We start from the raw sequence: 21,298 nt of genomic DNA on the forward strand, positions 1-21,298 counted from the left end.
CCTCTTGAAACTCTTCCTTGGACTAAGAAGCCCCATCCCCTGGGGGACACAGTGTCCCTCTTTGGGCAGGAGTAAGTTTTAGGAGGCTTGAGCAGTTCCTCTGTATCTGGTGCTTAAGCATCTTGCCCATCGCCAGCCCTCCTAGGCATGGTGCAGGGACTCATCTGCCTCTACCAGCAGAACAAGACCTAGGCCTGATGTCGTCACTCAGCTAGGCTTGGGCTAACCAGAATTAAGGGCATCACTGGCCAAATGTTTCAGTAAAGAACCTGGCACACCACCGTACACTCCCCCAAAAGTGTTTGTCCCATCAGTACTGTTACAGGCTAGGAGAGGAAGAATAAAAGCTAATCCCATAGCTTCTTATCACCAACAAACCTGCCAGCACTGGTAAAACTGTAGCTCAGGAGGGGAAAGGGGAAGGGACATGATGGAGCAGAAAACACAGCAGTAGGTTTTCCAGTGTATCCAAGCGGAAAGATTTAGTGAATGGAAGCGAGGAGAAGGGATAGGAATCTCAGTGTGAAAATTAGGAGTGGAAGCAGAAGGTCTGCTGTCTTTCTAGTAATGTGTTTGTGTTCCCATCAGGACAGGAGACAAAATCCCAAGATGACAGTGCAGCTGGTGAGCATGGTAGTTTGGGGTGGGGGACACTTCTGGCATTGCTATGGAGGAGCTCAGGCTGACAGCTGCCCAGGGAATACCAAAAGTACAGCCTGAGGGTGTGTCCAGATTGTCATCATCCTGGGCGTTGTCCCACGCTGCACCAGAGGTGAAAATGGAGCTGCTAAATGTAGCTGACAGCTCATTCTGCTTGGGGAATTGTCCCATGAATGGCTGACTCATCTCCCTTCCAAAAAACCCCAAAAAACAACAACAACAACAACAAAACCACTAAAAAACCCGAGGTAGGAAATGGGTGGGGGAAAGGCTTAGAAAATTGTTTCATGATGGTTGGTTAAATTGCCTTTGCATTACAGTGTTACAGCTAGGGAAAAAGGAAAGAGCTATCTACACCATAAAGTAGCATCCTAAAGCCAGCTGTGGCAGAGGTATGGACATTGGAAAGAAGCAGAGCAAATGAAGTCATCCAGCAATGGGAAAAAAACATCAATATAATATAGTGAAGAACAAAGCAAATTCTACCTCAAATGCAGAGCTGAAAGAGAAACATCTTCCTCTGTCTGATCTATTAGCATGCATTTATTCCTATAACAAATATCTAACCCAGAGAGTAACCCAAACCTGATTTATTCTTCCATCTAGGTAAATACAAAGAGGCAGCCGAATCTGACTGTAAAAACCACTGATCTCATATGTTTTCCTTGTATGTATTGGAAAAAAAATAGGAGTGGAGTTGCTGCCTTGCTGCCAGGGGACGCTGGCAAAACATTTGAGCTACAGATATTGTACCTTGTCACTAATGACTGCAGGGAACTAGAAGGGATTTGGATTTTTTTAATGCTTCACATTAATTGATAATTTGGTCTCAGAATCCACAGTGGAACACAGGATTTGGTATATTGGAGCAGTCTAGTGGCCTATAAAATCTGGCGTTTTGCCTCAGTGACACTCAGGAAAATTATTATCCCATGTCTTTGCTTATAAGATTGCTGGCCATTTCTGTAAGGCCATACAATTGTAACAGAGGAAAGGTCTCCTGGCCTTCACAGGAATCCTCTTTAACACCCCAAAACATGGTTTTGGCAGGGCTGTATTGCTTTTTTTTTTTTTTTTTTTTTTTTTTTTTTTTTTTTTTTTTTAATGCAAGAAGAAACTCTAACTACAAGAAGGTGAACTTGTGTTTTCAGAGGGTAAATGAGAAAACGACTGGGGCCAGAGGCTGGGGGGGAGCTGCCTTGAACTGAGCAGAATGATATTGATTAGACAGTATAAAGATTTCCTTCCCTAATTCCTTTAGCAGTCTTATGTGTGGCCCACGTAATTGGATGGGGTAGAGAAAGGTGGAATCACTTAAGCCTCCAATGCTCAACACACACCAAGAAAAAGATTCGTTTTGTGTGTGTGTGTGTGTGTGTATGTGTGCAATTTTGTGCATCATTGCCCCTTGACTGTACATTGAACATCCACTCTTTCATTGCCTAGCCCTAAACAGCCTGTTTATTAGACAGCTGCTTGCAAGTAGGGGCTTTCTCCATCCAGCTGGCATGGAGAAGGAGCACACTGTGGCTGTGAGAGAGACCAGACTATGAAACAGGGTGGGATCAGGAGGAGAAAGCCTGTGGAAACTCTGACTATGCAGAAATCAGAAAGCAAAAAGAAAGGCAATGGTTTCTTCCCACACAAACATCTCAGCCATGGAGGACAATGAAAACATTTGCATCTCAATTTTTCTAGGGAGGTATTCAGTTCATTTTGAAGTAAGATGTAATTCCTCAATGCTCCTACTGAACTGGCTTATACTGTCTCTCCCTCCAGTTCTTTTCTTGATCATATTGAGGGCTTGGGATGCTCCCCACCTTTCCTGACCAATCTGTGAACTCATTGCTGTCCCCATGGTAAAGGAAAGCTGAGATCATGGTCCATGGGCCAGCTGGGATGCAGTGAGGAAATGGATCTAACTATATAGAGAAGGTGGGAGAGGGTTTTACACATCCAAGTCTCCTTCGATTGTAAGTGGAAGAGCTCCTTCTAAAGGATGAACAGTTCATTTCCATATGCTCAGGACCACACACTCTCTCTCTGGTCCACCTGGGGCTACAATAATGAAGCTTGCTGGCAAATGGGTCTCCACCTTCTACTGCTCTAGCTACAGTTTAAATCGGGTCACTAAAGGGTTGAAAAAAAAAACTATTGAAGGATGGGTGAGGCTCACCCTTTCTGGATCTGTTGGCTGTACCCAGGGAACACTGAAAATGGAAGAGTCCTGCTCTCCCTAGTTAAGTTTTATGGGAAGAGAATAGGTTTGAAGGAAAGGGCTCTGGAATCCCTGCAGGAGAATTTCTGCCTCCAGTTTTCACAGCAGAGTTGTCTGGGCATGGGTAGTTTTGCTCTGTTGAGGAACAATCCCAGCTTTCTGAACTGAACTGAATCTCTGAATTCCTGGGAATGGTGTCTCTACCCCTCAGCTGGGTCCAACATTTGACAGATCACTCCCAGTACTCTCCCCAGCTCCCAGTAAAGCAGAGATTAGCCTGGACAGCTTTTTAGAGAGGTCAAAGCCCAGTCAGCTGGAACATTGACCACGGCCAGAGATGCAAAGGGGAGAATATGAAAATAGAAGAGCCTACAGCATCTGTCCCAGAGTATCTTCTGTTGCTCAATAAACAGTGGCACAGGGATTCCCTGAAACAAGGGAGCTATTTTGTGATTGATAGGCTCTGAGACATTATTTTGCTCCTACAATTACTTGTTCAACCCATCTCAGCTTTTGGCACCTACCATCTCCTGAGACAAGAAGTCCCAACACTTTACTACCCATTGTAACATCTCCATTGGATCTGAACCTTCCACAAACATCTGCAGGTCTTTTAGGTCAGGAAATATTGGACAATAAATAATTCCTTCCTATTTGACTACATCTGTGATCTCTGCAAATGGAAGGTCAGGAGTAAAAAACTAAACTGAAGCCAAACTGAAAGGTTTTGAACTCCCAGCTCTCTGAAGGTCAGTCCAATGGTTGGGAGAAAGCAAAAGCCTCAGATGACATGTCTGGGATTGGGGTTACATAGGAACTGGGTGAATATTGAGACTGTAATAAACAAAACAATCTGTACCAAATGACTTGCAATGCAGCAACAAAGCATCCCAAGCAGGAGAAGAGGTGAACATGGAGGTCAAGTACCATAGCAGGGAGTTTTTATTTCCCCAAAAATAAACTGCTCTTTTGTTGTGCCTGTGCTTAAAGAAGATGTCACCAGATTGGAAGAGTTCTCCACCTGCCATATCCATCTCATTATTGAAATGAAATAAATGGCAACAGCATGAAAACAGCAACTCAAGCAGGATAAAGACAGGTAGACAGTGAGGAAAAGGGGAGGGAGGAACAGGGTGTGGGTGGAGGTCTTGGCAGGGTGGAGAATTAGGGCAATTACCATTTCTGAGAAAATGCCAGAAATACAACACAACCTAATTTCCTCAATTAATTCCTCAGCACTTGAGCTTCTTTATGTGAAGGGCTCTTAATGTTTCAACAGGAAGAAGGGGAGAAAAAAAAAAAACCTCAATATTTGTTTTTCTCTCTGTGTAGAAATGGGGAAATGTTGAGGAAAAATGACTGGTTAAAACACAAGATGATGCTCTTACATCTTCCTTTCAGGAGATAAGAAGCTATGCCACCAATTCAATTTGCAAAGGTTTTTATAGGAGCCACAGAGATATCAAAGACCAGCACGTTCATATCACACTGACTTTTCCTGCACACAGAACACACCAGGACAGGCAGAGACACTTAATCCATGTACCCACATTGAGCAGTTCCCTCCCCTCTTTCCAGACCTACACAAGTTAGGGGGAAATTGTTTCTTTTGCCTCCAAACCACCAGTCAGAGCAGTTGTGAGGCACCACGGCATGAGCTGTCCACACTTCATGGGACATGAAGGTTTCATCTAGGGGGAACAAGGAAAATAAAGAAATAACAAATTAGGGGTTGGAGTGATGGGTCACATAGGGTAAACAGATGCTGAGAAGGGGATGTAATTCTTTCACCATCAGACATGGCTTCTGCATATAGAAAGACCATGGCTCTGCCTGGCTGGCCCACCTGTGTCAGTACTAGGGGTCTCCAAGTTACATCTCCAGGTCACCATGAGACTATTTTGCCCTTACTAATGTAAGCATGAAAAAACAAGCTATGTTCTGCAGCATCCCACTTAATACAGGAGAAAATTACAATACTTTTTATTTCTAAGTCATTTCCTTGGTGGAACATACATTTTCAGATATGAAGCCTGCCCAACACCCAAGCAGAAGGGATGTAGAGAGAGCAGCACCTTGTGGTGCTCATCTCAGAGAAGAGGTAGAAGGGACAAAGGGCAATGCTCAACTTGCTCAGCATCTGCATAGAACTTAGATGCTGGAAATGGTGCTGATGTTGGAAGCCGAACACAGCACACATGTTGTACCATCTACCCAACACATCCCACAGCAGGCAGCCTGGCCAGGGACTGAGTTTGTGTCTTTCACCCACCAACACTGAAATGGAGCCTGAGCCCATGGTGAGGGTACACAGAGCCTGGCTTGCTCTCTGTCTGGAGCTGACTACTCCTGCCAGCATACACCAGACCTACTGTGCAACCTGAGAATGGCAGCTTTTTTGCCCCCAGAGTGAGTCTGTACCATAGCCCGGAAAAAAAATCAAAGTGAGTTTTCCTTCCCTCTGCTTGTTGGGCAGATGGTGCAGTGCCCAAGCACGCTCATTGCAGAGCTACTTCCTGGGCAGCAATTTCCCTCTGCTAGGATCAATCTTCCATGATATAAAGACACCACATGAGCTGGACAGCAAAGCAACAAAGAGAGCATCAGGGGACACCAAAGGGGGTGCTGCACAGCTGAAAGATACACCCGGGCATTAAGAAGCACAAAAACTGCTGGTGGGAGAGTACAGCTAAACCTCTGCAGTGAGGTGAAAGCTGGTGAGAACAGAGCACCATTCAATTATGGTGTGATCATTTAGGGACCTTCTATCTAGGAGAGAGTGGCTCAGACTAAATCTACTTCCAATATAAGGTTTGTCTATTCATCTTAACTACCATGCTTAATGAGCCTCCACAGGACCATGACCCAGGCAGCTGCTGAACCTCAGTGATCTATTTCTTGTGTAGAAACTTCACTGGAAAAATAACTTGTTGTACTTGGGAGAAAAAAAACAATTTTGAACTCTGGAGAAGAACTAAAGTAAGAGACTTTCTAGATGGTCATCAGAAAGTAACCTGAAAACAGGTACTGAAAATTATAAGGAATGTGGGGTTTTTTGCAAGTCATATTAAAGAAAGAGAAGAAAGAAAATGTTTACACAGTAAACCTTCATACTTTAGAGGAGGAGGAATCTGCCAGAGGGATCCTAGACTTTTTAAAGAGCACTGACCTAAAGCCAAAGTCATAAAAATCATAGCAGAAATGTTCTCTTGGCTCTGGTGGTCTAAGGATGTGAGAGAGAAGGCTGATGGGAAGAGAAATTAATCTTTTATTAAACTAACTGATACTACTGAAGGGAGAAAAAAAAAGATCAGAGAGGGCCTATGTGCCTAAAATTCATTCTGTTTTCCTCTCTGTTTTCCATTCTGTTATCCTTTCCAACAATATTGTATGTTCTAATAAAAGATATTACTTCTTCCTGCAAACCTTCTCTCTCCCAAATCCAAACAATGCTCCAGAGTAGCTCACAGAAGCAGGGACCGTTTTTTGTTATTATGTTTAGTTCTGTGTTGCTAGAAATAGAAATATATTTTCAGAGCCCTTTGCAAATCCTGCATGTGCCCTTTTTTGACAACCAGGTGTCCTCTGTGATGAAATGTGACTCAGGACAGCCCTCTGGGAAAGGATGGAGCTCAGTCACCTAGATGTTTCAAGCACAGCCCAGGACTGGGGGCAGGATTCTGGCAGGGCAGGATATAGAAGCCCTGGTCAGAGGGATGTTAAGACATGAGGTTTAATGCCTACATAAATCTATCCTCTGCTCAACATGTGTCTTCATTGCTGGGTTCCCACCCAGTGTCAAGACATTACCTTGGAAATTATTAAGGACTGCTAACTTTAAGACTTTTTTTCTTCCAAAGATGAAGAAATCCTGCCCTTTCCTGAGGAAGATGCCCATGATTCTGTTTTGCAGTTGATTTAAGTGTTTTGGAGAAAGAAAGGAAAATTATCTGGATTTTAGTGGAGCACAGGATAGTTCAGTGCCACAGAGGGGCTTCAGGAGCAGCTCCCCCACTTTGCTGGCTGAGAGTCAGGGATCTTAGGGCCAATCCCAGTGACACCAACAGCTCTGGACAAACACCCCAGTCACAGTGACAGCTTCCACAGTGACAGCTTCCACCACAGTGACAGCCCTTCCACCTCCCTGGGAAGCACTGGGCAGGCACCATGTGCCTGACTTGGTGCAGTCTCCACGGCACACTCAGCTTGGCTGAGGCACAACATCCCTGACATGCAGCATCCCACCACCTGCTGTCACAATCCTGAGTCATACCTAAAAAAAAAATAAAATCACCTACTCACAGGTTTGGGGGTTTTTTTTCTTTTCTTTTTTTTTTTTTTTTTTAAGCAAACAGCAAGGAAAACAAAATCAGCCCAAATCTTTTCTCTCCAGTATGGATATATCCCACCCTGCCTTCCCACAGAGACCCACACCAAAGACTACAGAGCACATTACACATCACATCTTCAGCATCCCCGCCTTTACTCTTCACATAGAAGACCCACAGCTCTATAACCATCCTCTCCCTGTCCTGTCTTGTTGACAGAAGGGTTAAGGGCAACAGCTGACAGGACCCTTGTGTGATGCACAAGGAAAATCTGTCTTCAGGCAGAACATGGAGAGCCTCTTGGAGAGGGGAAACAAACCTCTCTGATGCTTTTCTTACCCAAATGTTTGTTTTCTGTATCCAAATGTGTAACAGGAAATTAAGCAGTTCACCTTTGTTAAAGCACTTTTGCATCCCACAAATGCAGGAGCCAGATGGTGTTCTTTCTTTGTTTTAAAAGATTAAAAATGGGAAAGAAAGGAAATAGCTAGGAGCTAATCCTCAGCCTGGAACACGCTCACAACTCCATGTGCCCAATTATCTGTGCTCATGGGGGCTGAGCAAACATGGGGACCCAGCAGACTGAAGTGAGTCAGCTTGCAGAGAGCTCCAGACCTGTCATTTGGTGTCAGCTTTGAGGTGGAAACCTTCAACAGGCTTCCAGAAAATGACAAATTACAGTGTTCTCCCTGGGCTGCAGCTTGGACACACCAAGCACTATTTCCTAGAAACCACCTGAAGCAGAACTCTGCCAGGTCTTACTACCAGGAATGTCAATAGGGATGTCGCTGAGGGAGAGCTGCTGTGCACAGACACTGAGAATGAGACCTGGGCATTTCACCAGGCACATTGTAGACGTGACAAGGGACAGCACAAAAGGGTTTCAACATTCAGCTCTTCAGGCACATCTCCACCTTCCATAGGTGAGACCCAGGAGCAGTTTGGTTCTCACACTTGAGCCCATTTGCTCTCTGTATCCAGTAAAAAACCCTCACTTGGGGTGGATTTTATGATAGGTGTGTGCACTCAAAAGGATTGTCTCAGGAGCCTTGAAGAACCACCCCTTATCAGGTTTCTTCTCATATGCTGGGGAAAGTGTGGCTGTAGCTGAAGGAGGGATGAAGGACATTGGGCTCCTGGATTTCCACTCTTTGCTGGAGGTGAATATATGGCCTGAAAAAATATATGGCCTGTATGGGCTTCCCAGCTAAGCCAATGTATCCTGCTTTTGCCTTGGGGAAGTCACATAAATGCACTGCCTCTCACACCACCAATGTAAATATGGGCAATCAGAACCTTATCTTGCTAGGTCTCCTCTTTGGGTAGTAACAGAGAACAGGTCTCTGTGCATGCAGAGCATGGACTTACTGATCAAGAGTTTTAGAAGAAGCAAAAGTCATTGAAACAATGAAAGGAAAACCAAGTAAGAACAAAAGGCTGTGCTGGCCTGAAGCTCAACTCTTGCTCTAGTAGACAAGTGATAATTAGTTATTGCTTTGGTCATGTATGACACTTTGTGTTAGCAGAGAAAAGTCCCCAGTGCCTTATGACACTGCATGAGATAGCATGGAGCAACCCTCAGCAAAGCATTTTGTACAGACAGGATGAGGTCTACAGGACACCACCACAGAGAAGACAAAAAATCCCACAACTGTGAACTGGCCCATGGAGATCTTCTCTGAATTGTTTTTTGGGAGCCCTCCCAGCTTGTGCGTGGCAATAGCAACAAATTCTCCCTTTGCAGAGAGCTCTCAGGAACAGAAGCTCAGCTGGGATTGTCTCCAGCGATGTGGCACTGACTGTTTTTCACAGAATCATAGAATGGTTTGGGTTGGAAGGGACCTTCAAGATCATCCAGTTCCACCCCCCCTGCATGGGCAGGGACACCTCCCACTCAACCAGGTTTGAGGTGGATCTAACACAGCTGAAGGAAAGGCAAGAATGTGGGTTATCACACAGGATGCTTCTCATCCTCTCTTGCGCTCTTCTCTTCCCTGCTCACTACTTACTGAAACTGAAACTTCTGCAGTGCTGGGACCATAGGCACATCTCAGCCCTCATCACTGCCCCTGTTTTCCCAACACAGGCTTTCGTGCTGCACTGTGAAGATTGGTTCCTTCACTATTAATTAAACATAGTGATAAGCCAATGTCCTGGGCTGGGAGAGGCTCTCAGCAGGAATTCAATCACTTTTTTCCTCCTCCCCGACACACTAACTCCACTTGGCACATAAACAAAACCTTCTCAATCAGGTCAAGACCATACATTAACCCTTTCTCAGACTGCTGATAGAAAGCATCCTCAAAGCCAAACATCCATGTTGTAGCCAGAAATAAAGCAGCATCACTCCAAGCCTCAGGCTAGAAACCACTGCTCCACAGCCTAAAAAGCCCATCCCTGCTGGTGGGCAGCCCAGCCACAAAGGCAAAATCCAGTGTCCTTCAAACGCTACACATCACAGCTTCTCCTGCAGCTGAGGAAGGGTGAGAAACACACTGTCCCCTGCAGGGAAGCTGTCAGCCCAGGCAGACAGGGCAGTGCAGGCAGGTACAGAGGGAGTGTGGGAGACATGGGGACAGTGTGAGCACAAATCACAGAAGCAAAGACTGGAGAGGCACTCCTGACTCACTGAGCCTGTCCCCAGAGATGAGTGCAGGATTAGCCTCAGCACTAAACCCAGGCGTTTTTATCTAGTTGCTTCCTGAACTTCTTTAATAACAGGCCCTCAGCAACCTACCTCTGGCAATTTATTCCATTGTCTAAATAATGACCCTGCTGGAAAAAGAAATGTTTTGAGGTCAAACTTAAATTGCCTATTATTTTCTCTTCCATATTTTATGCACTTATCAGTCAGTCTTTCCATTGCCTTTTCTCTAGGTCCCTGTATTAAGTTTCTTTAATCTAATAGCAGAGGTCATAGCCTGTAGTTTTTGTCATCTCTTTGGATTACCTTTAATTTAACAAGGTCTTCAACAAAAAGGGAGAAAAAATAGGAAGGAAGGCAGAATGGGATGACTTCAGAGCCACCCCAAAGCATGTGACTGTGTACTGGGGTATCACAGAGAACTCTGCATTTAGGCATCTGCATGGATGTCTGAACTAGAAGCATACCTAGGGCTGAAAAGGAATGAGGACAGTGGCTCAGGGATGTCTGATGGGCACCTTTTTTCAGTAAGGGAACAACCAAGCAAGTGAGCCCAAGAGCTCCAAAATCAGAATTAATGTAACACTTCCTAGTCTCCCTTTGCTGTGAGCATCTGCAGCTGGAGCTGCCTTACCCTGTAGTAATCAGTGCTGTAGACATCTCTTGACATCCCAAAGTCTCCAATCTTCACCAGCAGGTTGGCTCCAACCAAGCAGTTCCTGGTGGCCAGGTCTCTATGGACAAAATGCTGGGAGGCAAGGTACACCATTCCAGAGGCGATCTGGCTGGCGATGTGAAGCATCTGGGATAGCCCTAGCTCCCCTTTGGCTTGTCGAGGCTGCCCATCCACGAGGATCATAGCATCTGGGCCATGTGCCCTATAGGGAGGAAGAAGCGAAAAGCACAGAGTTGGGTCTCAAAAGTGACCAGGAGACAGGAATCCCACACGGGCGCTGCTCCTGCTGGAGTGGGGACTGGACCTCAGTTCTGCACTATGAGGATGTACACACAGTTCCAGTGGAAAAAAAAAAAAAAAGCTTTAAGAGAATAAGAGGTTGGGGAAATATTTATTTGGTGTGTGCCATACAGCCTTCTGTGACCTTTACTTGTCTGCAAGCAACCTCTTACAGACACAGATGGAGATGGAATGTCAGGACAGAAGGACCACTGGCATGATGCAACATGGATATTCTTCTCTGGCAAGACCTGTGAAAAAATAATGAGCCTCCAGATATTTACATGTTCATTCCAATTAATTCTTACACCTTGGGAGCCTTCTGAGGTGTAGAGATATTACCCCCTCTTCTTTCACAGCCATCATATACTTGCTACCTAGTCTCTTTATTGACCCAAACAGCCTCCTCTATTCCTTCCAAACATCATAATCACCAAACAGCTTCCTCCTGTTCCATACCAATACAGCCAGAGATCACAAAAAAGGTTTCAGAGGAACACCAGCAACTTCATCCCTGGATAGTATCTATTATACCTTAAGCTATCCCAGTGGTGACTCTGTGAAGTGTGAAGGTATGAGCAGAGGTGCAAAGATTAGACATGGATGTCAGCAGATGCAGAGAACATCCTGGGCAACAAAAGGAAATCTATTGCTGAAACAAGTGCCCTGTAAATGCAGAAATTAAGGTCATTCTCATTCCTGTCCTGTCTTCTTTTAGTCCCTCCCTTGCTGTGTACCAAAAGCTTGTCTTTGCCATGCTACCTCTATGATGTCTCTTCCTCTGGAAGAGCTCACCCTGTGGGAGCCTGTACGAAGGTGGAATAATAAAAGCCCTCATATTTAGGGAAAACAAGAGATTTCGCTGTGACCTTCTTCCTTCTGACTAAGATAACAATGCAGTGTTTTCTCCCAGGCCTTCATAGTGTTCTTTTTGAAATGATTTTTGGCATTTCACCCCTGTCATCAGCAGTAACCCCATGGAGAGCTGTCAAATTGAAATTGCAAGTATAGTTTTCCCTCCTTCTTGACATGAGACTGAACAACTCACAACAAGATCCAAACTGCTTCTCTCCTTTGTCTCTGTTCCCCAATTGCTCTGTTGGGTTTCATGATGTACCAAAGGATTTGCATCCAGATATTTGGGGATCAAACGATAGTTTTTCAAATGCCCTTGTCTTCAGCTACCTTCTGCTCCCCTGCCACTGGGAACATGGCTATGGAGATTCCTTCCTGGTTGAAAAGACAGAGGGAAAAGGAGAGGAACTCTAGAAATCAGCACTGACAAGCCAGGAGTGGCTTCTGGGAGGCAGGAGTGGGTGATGCTGTGGTGCATGTGGGATGAGCTGGCTGGGAGCAGGCAGCAGGTCTGGGGCTGCTGAAGGCATCTTGGAGGCTTGTGGGCATGGTTGGGCACAGCCCACTGGAAGAAAAGCTGAGGGTAAGGAGGGGGCTGCAGAAGGATGTAGCTGCAGAAATGACTGCTTAATGTCTTATTTCAACAACCCACAGACAGGTTTACCCCAGGAAATTACCTGGTGGTGACAACAGATGTCGACAGAAGGTAAAGCTGAGCCAAGACTGAGCAGGTTACTAAAAACAGCAAAGGAGGACAAACAAGAGCTTTCAAAACTGTGCTGGACAGTTTGTACCAGTCATACCTTGCAGTTACACCATATTTAGCTGCAGCTGATACCTGTTGTCATCAAAGGTAAATATTCCTAGATAAAAAGTGAAGGAAATATTACTATCTCGCCACTGCCACATTTTTCAAATATAATAATTACCCCCAAAGAAATGGCTGTGTCTGATGAGAACAGGTGGCATATAGGAAATGGTCAGTCAACACTTTTGTGCACCCTGCTTTACAGGCCACATCTCAGTATGACTATATAATACATACACCTCCCTCCCTTTCTCCATCCCACAAGCCAGAGGAAAGAAGTATCAACACATTTATGAGATTAACAGGAGGGATATTAACACTCCTAGTTGTGTCAAGAGGTCAGGCAGGGAATACAAGAGGGGTCTGCTCATCTCTTTTTGAAGAAACAGGTTTAATTCAGCTTTACAGTCAGGCCATAGGATTTTGTGGGTCCCTCTTTAAAGAACTCTTGGAATTTTTTATCTTCTATTTTTATTTTCTATTAGGAGTGGTGGAGGATTTTGAGCTTTTCACTGTCCCTTTTCTATTAGCCAGGACCCCAGGGCCGCAGCCTCCCCTGGTGCAGAGAGCAGGCTCAGTTATTGCTCCACATGCAGGGGTCCTAGTCCATCCCAACACATGCCACCCCTGCTCCATGCTGTAGGTGTTGTTCCTTCCCCCTGCCACACCAGTTAATTCTACAGACCAGTAAAACTCTCTCTTTTTCTCTAGAAAGCACACAAAGGCCTAACAACAGTTAGGGAAATTTATTTATTGTGCTTTTCTCTAGGAAACCTGGTCTAAAACAAGCCTCTTCCATTCTCCTGCTTTTCCAGTTCCTGCTTTTAAACTGGGAAAATCCATCTCAGTCTGTGTTACAACCTCCCAGCATCCATGATCTCTGGTGCCTGGGAGCCACCAGCCCATCCCACTAAGTTTCCAACCAACAGATTGCTCTTCTGACAAACAGAGCCCAAGACTGTTATTCCATATGCCACCTTAGGCATCTGGAAATCCCATTTGCTGGGTATAAGCTCCTTTGACCCCAAAGCCAGCTTCCTTTGGAACACAAAGGGATTTCACTGCCTATCAGACACCAAAGCAGAGAGAAGGGAGCTCATAGCTATTTGTTCCATGAGAAGGAAAAGCTGGCAGCTAAATGCAACTGGAAGATGTGAGGCTGCAGTCCCAGGGACCACACATCTGAAAAGGTTCTTTTCCTTCATGAAGGTCCAAGATAATACAGCAACAATCTTGTTTTTCCAGTTACACCAGGACAGGCCCCTGGCCTCCCAGAACAGGAATGTTTCTCTGACATGGGATGTGGGAATGCAAGGGGTGCAGAGCTTCAGCATGGCATCAGCCTGAGGAGCACATGTGGTTAGCAATTCCATGAGGCACTGGCATGAAATATCCCTCTGAGACAGTGAGAGAACCTGTTTTGGACTATACTGTTTGAGAGGTCAATTAGAGCAGAGAGGGAGGTGATGGCTCAGCTGTAACGCCTGTCTCCTCTCAGGAGAAGAAGTTTACTTGTTCTGCCAGAAAAAAAAAGATGGGTCAATTTTCTGCTCTTTCTTGTGCAGCACTTCAAGAACATGGTCTCTAATGCTCTATTTTAGATTGCCTTCCTCCCATCACGAGGCTCAGGCACTGTCATTAGCACTGCATCTCTCCTAAAACACCATGTCAGCCCAAGGCAGGGTTCCATGCCTGTAGGCAGAGGACCCACTGCTGCTGGGAAATGGCTGAGCCCCTGCAAGGCAGGAGAGGGTCCCAGGGTAACCAAGGCTGCTCCCTGGGTCTGAGGAGCTTTATAAAGCTAGAGTAGTTCTTGTACTAGTAGTAGTACCACCACTTGTAGTAGTACTACTTGTAGGATGGTTTGGGTTGGAAGAGATCTTAAAGATCATTTAGTTCCAGAGCCTGACCTATTAAAACATACTCAAACTATCTACAACTATGCCAAAATGAGGAGGGAAACAAATGCAGGGATGTTTCCAGCTCAGGCATTGCCCTGCAAGCGTGCAGGGGAACTAACAGACAGGTTGGCATTGTTTGGCAGTTGTAAGGAACCTTCTGAGTCATTCCTCATAGCTCTCCTGGTGTAGGTGATTACTTAGGATGAAAACCTGTGTTTCCCAGTCAGACACTGCCTATGATGGTGGAAAAATAATCACCAAGTGTAGAGAAGACCATAAGTCCTCAGGTGTCACTGATAATGAACTGGGAGCTTAAGCCCAGGTGTGCCCACTAATTAGGGCCTGCCCCAGCCGGAAGTGGGCGGGGCTGAAGGGCTAGGTAAAAGGCATGCTCCCAGAAGCAGAGTCAGTCAGAAGCAGATGAAGACGCCTGAGGAGAGGAACAGCAGGAAAGAGCTCCCGGAGAAGAACTGAGTCCCCGAAAGAAAGAAGGCTCGCCGCAACAACCAAGTGTATCCCAAACCCAGATCTAGACCTGCTGTGCTCAAGCTTCTTGTTCCTGCTGCAATCACTTGGCAGCCAAAGCAGGAAAATACCAAGGGTCCAATTTTCTAAATAAAACTCCTAATAATTTCAAGAGGTAAGTACCACTCCACTTGCACGCAGGTTTCAGAGCATAATTTCTCTATCAGGGGAGAACAGCACCACAAACATCCTCCCACAGTTCCTCCCTGCCCCTCACCACTGGCAGATTCAGGGCACACAAAGCTCTGCCTCAAGCTGATGAAAGGGATGGATGACAGGGGGAGGGCTCCAGCAACCTGCATCTCTCTAGAGGCAGGGAAGACAATTATGGCCCTTCCTGAGGCCTCTCCTGACTTCTTGAGTAGTGTGGTGTCACAGGGCAAGAGATTTTGTACCTCAGGCAGCACCTCTGTCTGATGAAGCTTAAGGAACAAGGACCAGGGATGGAATCCACTGGCACTTCCTGAAGCCTCTCCAACATTTTTCAGGTCTTTTCTGTTTATAGGAAGGAGAACTAGAGGTCAGTAAATATCCAGGATACCAATCAGAGCAAGGACTCCAGCAAGTGTCTCAAAGGAGTAGTTTGCTTTTGGTGCAGTTGAACCAGGAGTAGGGTGACACAGGTGGGGAGTGAAGGTCTTTGCCTTCAGCAGGACATGGCTTTGGGGGTGAATGGGACTCAGAGCCACTGACAGCCATGGCATCACATCCTTCTGTCCCTGTAGGGCAGAGAGGGATGCAGCCATGATTCCTGCAGCTTCAAGTTTGCTGGTGTGGGAGAAGAGGCTGTTTTCCACAGCTCACAGGGACCACCCCAGGGACTACTTATGAGAAAGTGTTGGGGTAGGGTTAATAAAGCATCAAATCTGATGAGGGCCATCATCTCTGACATCTCTGACAAGTCTGGCATGGTCTTCAGCTCTGCCGGGGGAGGTTTAGGTTAGATATTAGGAAAAAATTCTTTACAGAGAGGGTGATCAGGCATTGGAATGGGCTGCCCAGGGAGGTGGTGGATTCTCCATCCCTGGAGGTTTTTAAGAGACTGATGTGGCACTCAGTGCCATGGTCTGGGAACCACAGTGGTAGTGGACTAGGGGTTGGACTTGATGACCTCAGAGGTCCTTTCCAGCCTGGCTAATTCTGTGATCTCCTACAAGCTGTCCTTGGAACAATCATTTCTCATGACCCAACTGCATCCCACAGCATCTGCAGGGCAGTGGTGTCACTGGTGCACCGTGGGGCCACACCAAACCACACCGAGCCCGTGGAACAGCTGTGCAGCATCTCCCATGCCCTTCTTCTCATTTACCTCAGGAACTTGTTCAGGTCCCCATGCTTCATGTACTCAAAGACCATGATGAGTGGGTCCCCATCCCCACAGACACCATAGAACTTGACAATATGCTCATGCTGCAGGTTGGTGAGCAGCTCTGCCTCCCGCTGGAAATCCTTGCGGGCTGCCAAGGTGGGATCCTTCAGTGCCTGAAAGAAGAAGGCAGAAACTTATGCAGGGTGGGCTCAGGTGGGAGCAAAGCCAGAACAAATGGGTTGCAGCACTGCAGAGGAGCTGACAAGGGAGGGAGGGAGGGAAGGGAGAGGAACCCCTGCCACCACAACAGTTGCACTGGGAGGACTGGAAATAGGTACTGGTGGCACCACCTCAACTTTTCCTTCATGTAGGTACCAGCCCAGTGGATCTCCCATCTCATTTCCCAGGCAGCAGCAAACATGTTTCAGAGGGCAATAGCTTCCAATTATTCCCAGCTTGGGCAGGATTTGTACTGGTGACCTAGGGGTGAATGGCTTCATATCCCATTAAATTCCTGAGCCAGCCAGTCCTTGCTATATGCCTTTTATTTTGAAATAGCTGACTGCACTGCCTTTATTCAGAAGATGGATCTACCTGGCTGTGCAGTTATTGTGCGGATTTTTCAAACTGCCTCTGAAGAAGGACACTGTCAAGTCTTTTCTCATAATTTTTAAAATCATGTTCTTATTCCCTGCTGTTTATAACAGCTCCCTTGGCAGACTGATGCCAAAATCAGTATCCTTATTGAGAGTATCTCCTCTTCCACATTGCCATTGCAGGGTAACTTGCAGGTTCCTGGCTGTGTGGACCAGCTCAACGTTGCAGGGTTGTTCAGAGATGTTGCTGTGGGTTCAGCTGGTGACTGGGCAGGATTCCCCAGGGCTGGAATCTGGCTTGTCTGTGCATCATTGTGCAGTTGCACCAGAGAGCTGGTGTGAGAGCAGTGTGTGGGCATGCCACAGTCTGAAGGGAGAGCACTTTGTCAAGAAGTTCAAGTCCAGAATATTAACCAAGATAGGATGGGCATGAGGATCAGCCATGGTCTTTGCAAACATTTAAGAAAATGAAGAGGAAATTCTGGTTTTGAGTTGCAGGGTCTTGGTTATATTCCCTCCATCCATGCCAGGGCTGTTCAGTAACAGTTTTTTTCAGTACCTGCTTTAAAGATGCAGTCAAACAGGAGTGGAAAAGGATTCAAGATGACTTGTTCCAGTTACCTCCAGATTCAGTCTAATGCATACCAGGCCCCCTCAGTGGTGGGGACACTGGGTAGCTCCTGCTGCCCCCTTATCCCTATGCCCTGAACCTCCCCTTGTGGCATCAAAGGGTGTAGTCTCCAATTTATGTGCAAAAAAGGGATGTTCCAAGGATGAGAAAGCTGTGCACAGAGCAGACTGCTAATGCACCTCAGGCTGGTCTGTGGCCTTGCTGGATACAGCCAAGCACTGAGCCCTCCAGAGTAGCTGCTTGATTTCACCCAATCCTTGGGACACTGCCTCATCTCCTTCTTCTGCCCCCAAACTCCTAGTCACATAGCATAAATTTATTTTAGTTCTGTCTTCTGGGATAGCTTGACTAGAGATATTTAGATGGATGCTAGTTACACTGTGCAGATGGCAAAGCATCCATCCTTATCTCAGTCACTCAATTAATTTTAGTAATTTAATATCTTCATAATGTTGATGCTACCCTGGTTTTGCCCTGGAAAACACGTACCACCCCACCACTCTTTTCTCCCTCTCTTCCTGTAGTTGCCTCTAATTTTTGAAGCATCAGTGAGTTTCAGTTTCCTTTCCTTCACAATTATTAAAGGAAATTAAAATTAGGTAAAATAATTACTAAGATTGCATAGCCAGGTATTTAGAAATGGGGAAAACAGGAGCTAGAAGTAGTGGAGCAGAGAAAGAAGATGAGGAACCAAGGAAGAAAAGGGGTGTCTCACCAAAACCACTGGAATGCCTCTCCTAGGAAGGTCTGGGGTGGACTGTGTTCCTCCATCACACGATTCTTAAGTGATACCTGGCAAGTCACTCAACACCTGCACTCTGCAGGTGCTGGCAAGAAGTGTCACTTGTCCCAACATTACCTGGGAAATCTCCACTCCTGCAGCATCAGGGCCAGGTCTGCACAAGCACCACGTGTTGGCTGCATCAGCAGGACTCAGCCTGGGTCTGGTACCTGCTGCCTCTAGGGCTGCAAAGGCAGGGCAATAACTCCATCTTCCACCTAAGTGCATCCTTTTCAGCTTGGTTTCCTTGCTTCTCCACTTGCCCTCTGCAATATGGGGATGTGATCCAACCCAGCAGCTCACTGGGAGGCTGTGAAAATGAGAGCACTCACATCTGAGGAGCTCTCAGCCACAGGAGTGAACATCACAGTGGAGCAGTCCATAGAGGAATAAAAAATATGTACTTGGAGGCTGTGCCCTGGATAGCAGCCCCTCCAGCATTTCTAGCATTTGACTTTTTAACCTCAACACTCTCCTGCTGAATATGTTTTTTGTGCATTTCTGAGGATGTTTTTAGAAGCAAGCTGAATAAAACAGGAAGCTTGTCCATGCCATCACATCAAAACTCAGCTTATCTGCAGGGCTGCAACCTTTAGATGGGCTGAAAATCTGAGTCCATTTAAGTGAGGGAGTAACACAGCCACTTTCCTTGGCCCTGGGAGGGAGCTGAGCAGAGGCAGGACTGTGGACTCAGCTGCCCTGAGCAGTGTGTCCTGCTGCTTCCCTGAGCTGCAGGGACCAGAGAGGCAGTTCCCAGCCTCTGTCAGGAGCAGTAGATCTTCAGGAAATGCAGCCAAATCTCAACTTAATATAGAAAAGCTTTTTTTTTCTTTTTTTTTTTTTTTTTCTTCCAGCATCTCCTAACCCCTCCTCAGAGTTATAATGTGACCCAAATTAGAGGGATTTTTCCCTGCCTCTCCCAGAGCTGGCTAGAAGCCAGATTCCCAAGCCCTGCTCCAAAGCTGTGTGATCTTGCAGGATGAAAGGCACTCTAGAGATGTAAGCTCATCATAGCAATTAACAGAAACAAGTTGGGATGCTGTTTCTGCCTACATGCAAATGAAACTCAGCAGAGACTTGAGAGCCAGGATGGGATAAGGGGATAGCTGACACTGATAGGCAGGAACCAGCCATGTAATCAGGCAATTAATCATATGGGTAGCTGGGCTACCTCATCTTTAACCAATCTCAGAGGTGAAAGGTGCAATCTTGCAGTTCAGTTAAGAGCATAAGGGGACAAATGAGCTAAAAAAAAAACAGGCCTGAACTGCCAATGATTAGGACAACTCTCAAATAACTGCATGCCTCCAGCATCCTAGAGAGCTGGAACCATTCTCCCTGTGGAGTGCTGTTTCAAAAGCAGATCTTCTTCCAAGGAGTTAGAAGGCAGCAAATAACTCCCACGGCTTAGACTAAGTGTGGCTGCCAGGGGAACACACTTTGGTACTGAGTGGACTCCTCTGCCCAGAGCTCTGTCGATGGGCCACAGCTCCTGACAACCCTCACAAGGACAAAAACAGCCCAGCACAAGCTAAGCTGAACTTGTGTTGGCTGAAAATCACTGGAAGTGCAGCCATCAGTGGCTAAGCAGGAGCTGAGTGGAGCTGAGCTGGGTTTCTTTACCCATCTTGCAGCAAGTTGATCCCAACAAATTGGTTTCTCATACCTGGCTTTGAAATAAATGCTCATTTTTTTATGAGGACTTTTTTTTTTTCTTTCTTTTTTTTTTTTTTTTTTCTTTTTTTTTTTTCAGCTTCTGTCTGTTTCACAGAGAAAATCCAGGAAGAGAAAGGCTCCACTCCCTCATGGACCACACTGCCATGGCTGCAGGGGATTGAGCTTACAGCTTCCAGACCAGCTTCTCTTCCCTGTCTCCTGGATGCATCGTCAGGAAAAGAGGCTGTGGCATTGGTGAGAACAAATGACCTTGAAGCAAAACACTGAAACTTTGTGTGACTAAGTGGATTTACCATGCTCTTCAGTATCTGATAAAATCTCTGTCCCTGTCCCCCAGCCCTCCCCTGCTTCCCTTTCCCACGCAGGCTCACCCAGGCTGGCTTTGCTGGCCAGTCTTTGCCCTGCTCTCTGCCATTCACCCTTGGGATTTACCTTCACTGCCACCAGCATTTTGTCATTGGTGGGGCTGAGGTTGTAACACTCGGCCAAGAACACCTTCCCAAAGGCACCTTCTCCCAGCTCCCTCTTCAAAACGATGTCTCTCCTCTTAATATGCTGGACATCTGTTGGAGGGAGGGGAGGAAGAGGGAGAGGGTTGAGGGAAGAATGAATTAGGGTTAATTCAGGAAATGGAAAACAACTAATTCAATTTTCTAGCAAGCTGCAAAGGATCTGAAATTGCTTTGCGAAAATATCTACAGGGATCTTTTTACCCACAGAACGCAGCCATCTCTGGGATGGAGCTGGTCTCATGCAAAACATCTGCAAGGAAAGTATTTGATATTCATCGTGTTTTCACTGTAAGCTCACGCCAAGCTTGTTCTGAGGGAGAGGAAACTTCAGGGTAAAATCTGCTACAAAGACCTGAATCTCTTTGGAATGATCCTGGAAATTACCCATCTCTTGTGAGGCACAGCAAAGGTCACATACTCCCAGTGCCAGGCCAGGCAAGATTGTTGAATTTTACATATTAATCAGGATCAGTTTAAACCCAAACACGGACAGATTTTGAAGCTGAACCTTGGCAAGTCAAAGCACACCCAAGGAGAATAAGAAAACTGAGCCCTATGCACCTAAGGGCACAAGCAGGAGCTGGCTGGACCAAGTGCTGCTTCTCAACAAGACCCTTACCCTGCAGCCATCCCCTGCACAAGTGTTCCTTCAGCAACAAGGTCATCCCTGGATAAAGTCACTGGCACAACAGACAAACTCAAGCCATTAGTTTCAATGATCCTTTCCACTGACATTTAGGATGGTGAGGACTGACAGAGAATAGCAGCTGAGGCTTCAGCAAGAATAAAAGAGCAATAGCTGTTAATTTAACCAAGGTACAGAGCCTATGAAGATTGGCCTGCCCAGCTAACAGGATCATTCTTAAGGGCTTGATCTACCCAGGTTCTAGGCACCTAC

General features: G+C 46.2%; 1 protein-coding gene across 3 annotated transcripts in view; it reads right to left on the minus strand.

Annotated features, from left to right (window-relative positions):
- The window catches only part of NTRK3 (neurotrophic receptor tyrosine kinase 3), a 206,342-nt gene that overhangs the window by 20,881 nt on the left and 164,163 nt on the right, over positions 1 to 21,298 (minus strand). For all 3 annotated transcript variants that reach the window (XM_071754307.1, XM_071754306.1, XM_071754305.1), the window contains 3 exons: positions 20,321 to 20,451; positions 16,204 to 16,376; positions 10,485 to 10,728 (listed from right to left, as the gene is read on the minus strand). In XM_071754307.1, coding sequence (XP_071610408.1) covers positions 10,485 to 10,728; positions 16,204 to 16,376; positions 20,321 to 20,451 — 548 coding nt within the window. The remainder of the gene's footprint in view (positions 1 to 10,484; positions 10,729 to 16,203; positions 16,377 to 20,320; positions 20,452 to 21,298) is intronic.

This window comes from Heliangelus exortis, chromosome 11, assembly GCF_036169615.1.
Source record: "Heliangelus exortis chromosome 11, bHelExo1.hap1, whole genome shotgun sequence".
NCBI classification, from domain to species: domain Eukaryota; kingdom Metazoa; phylum Chordata; class Aves; order Apodiformes; family Trochilidae; genus Heliangelus; species Heliangelus exortis.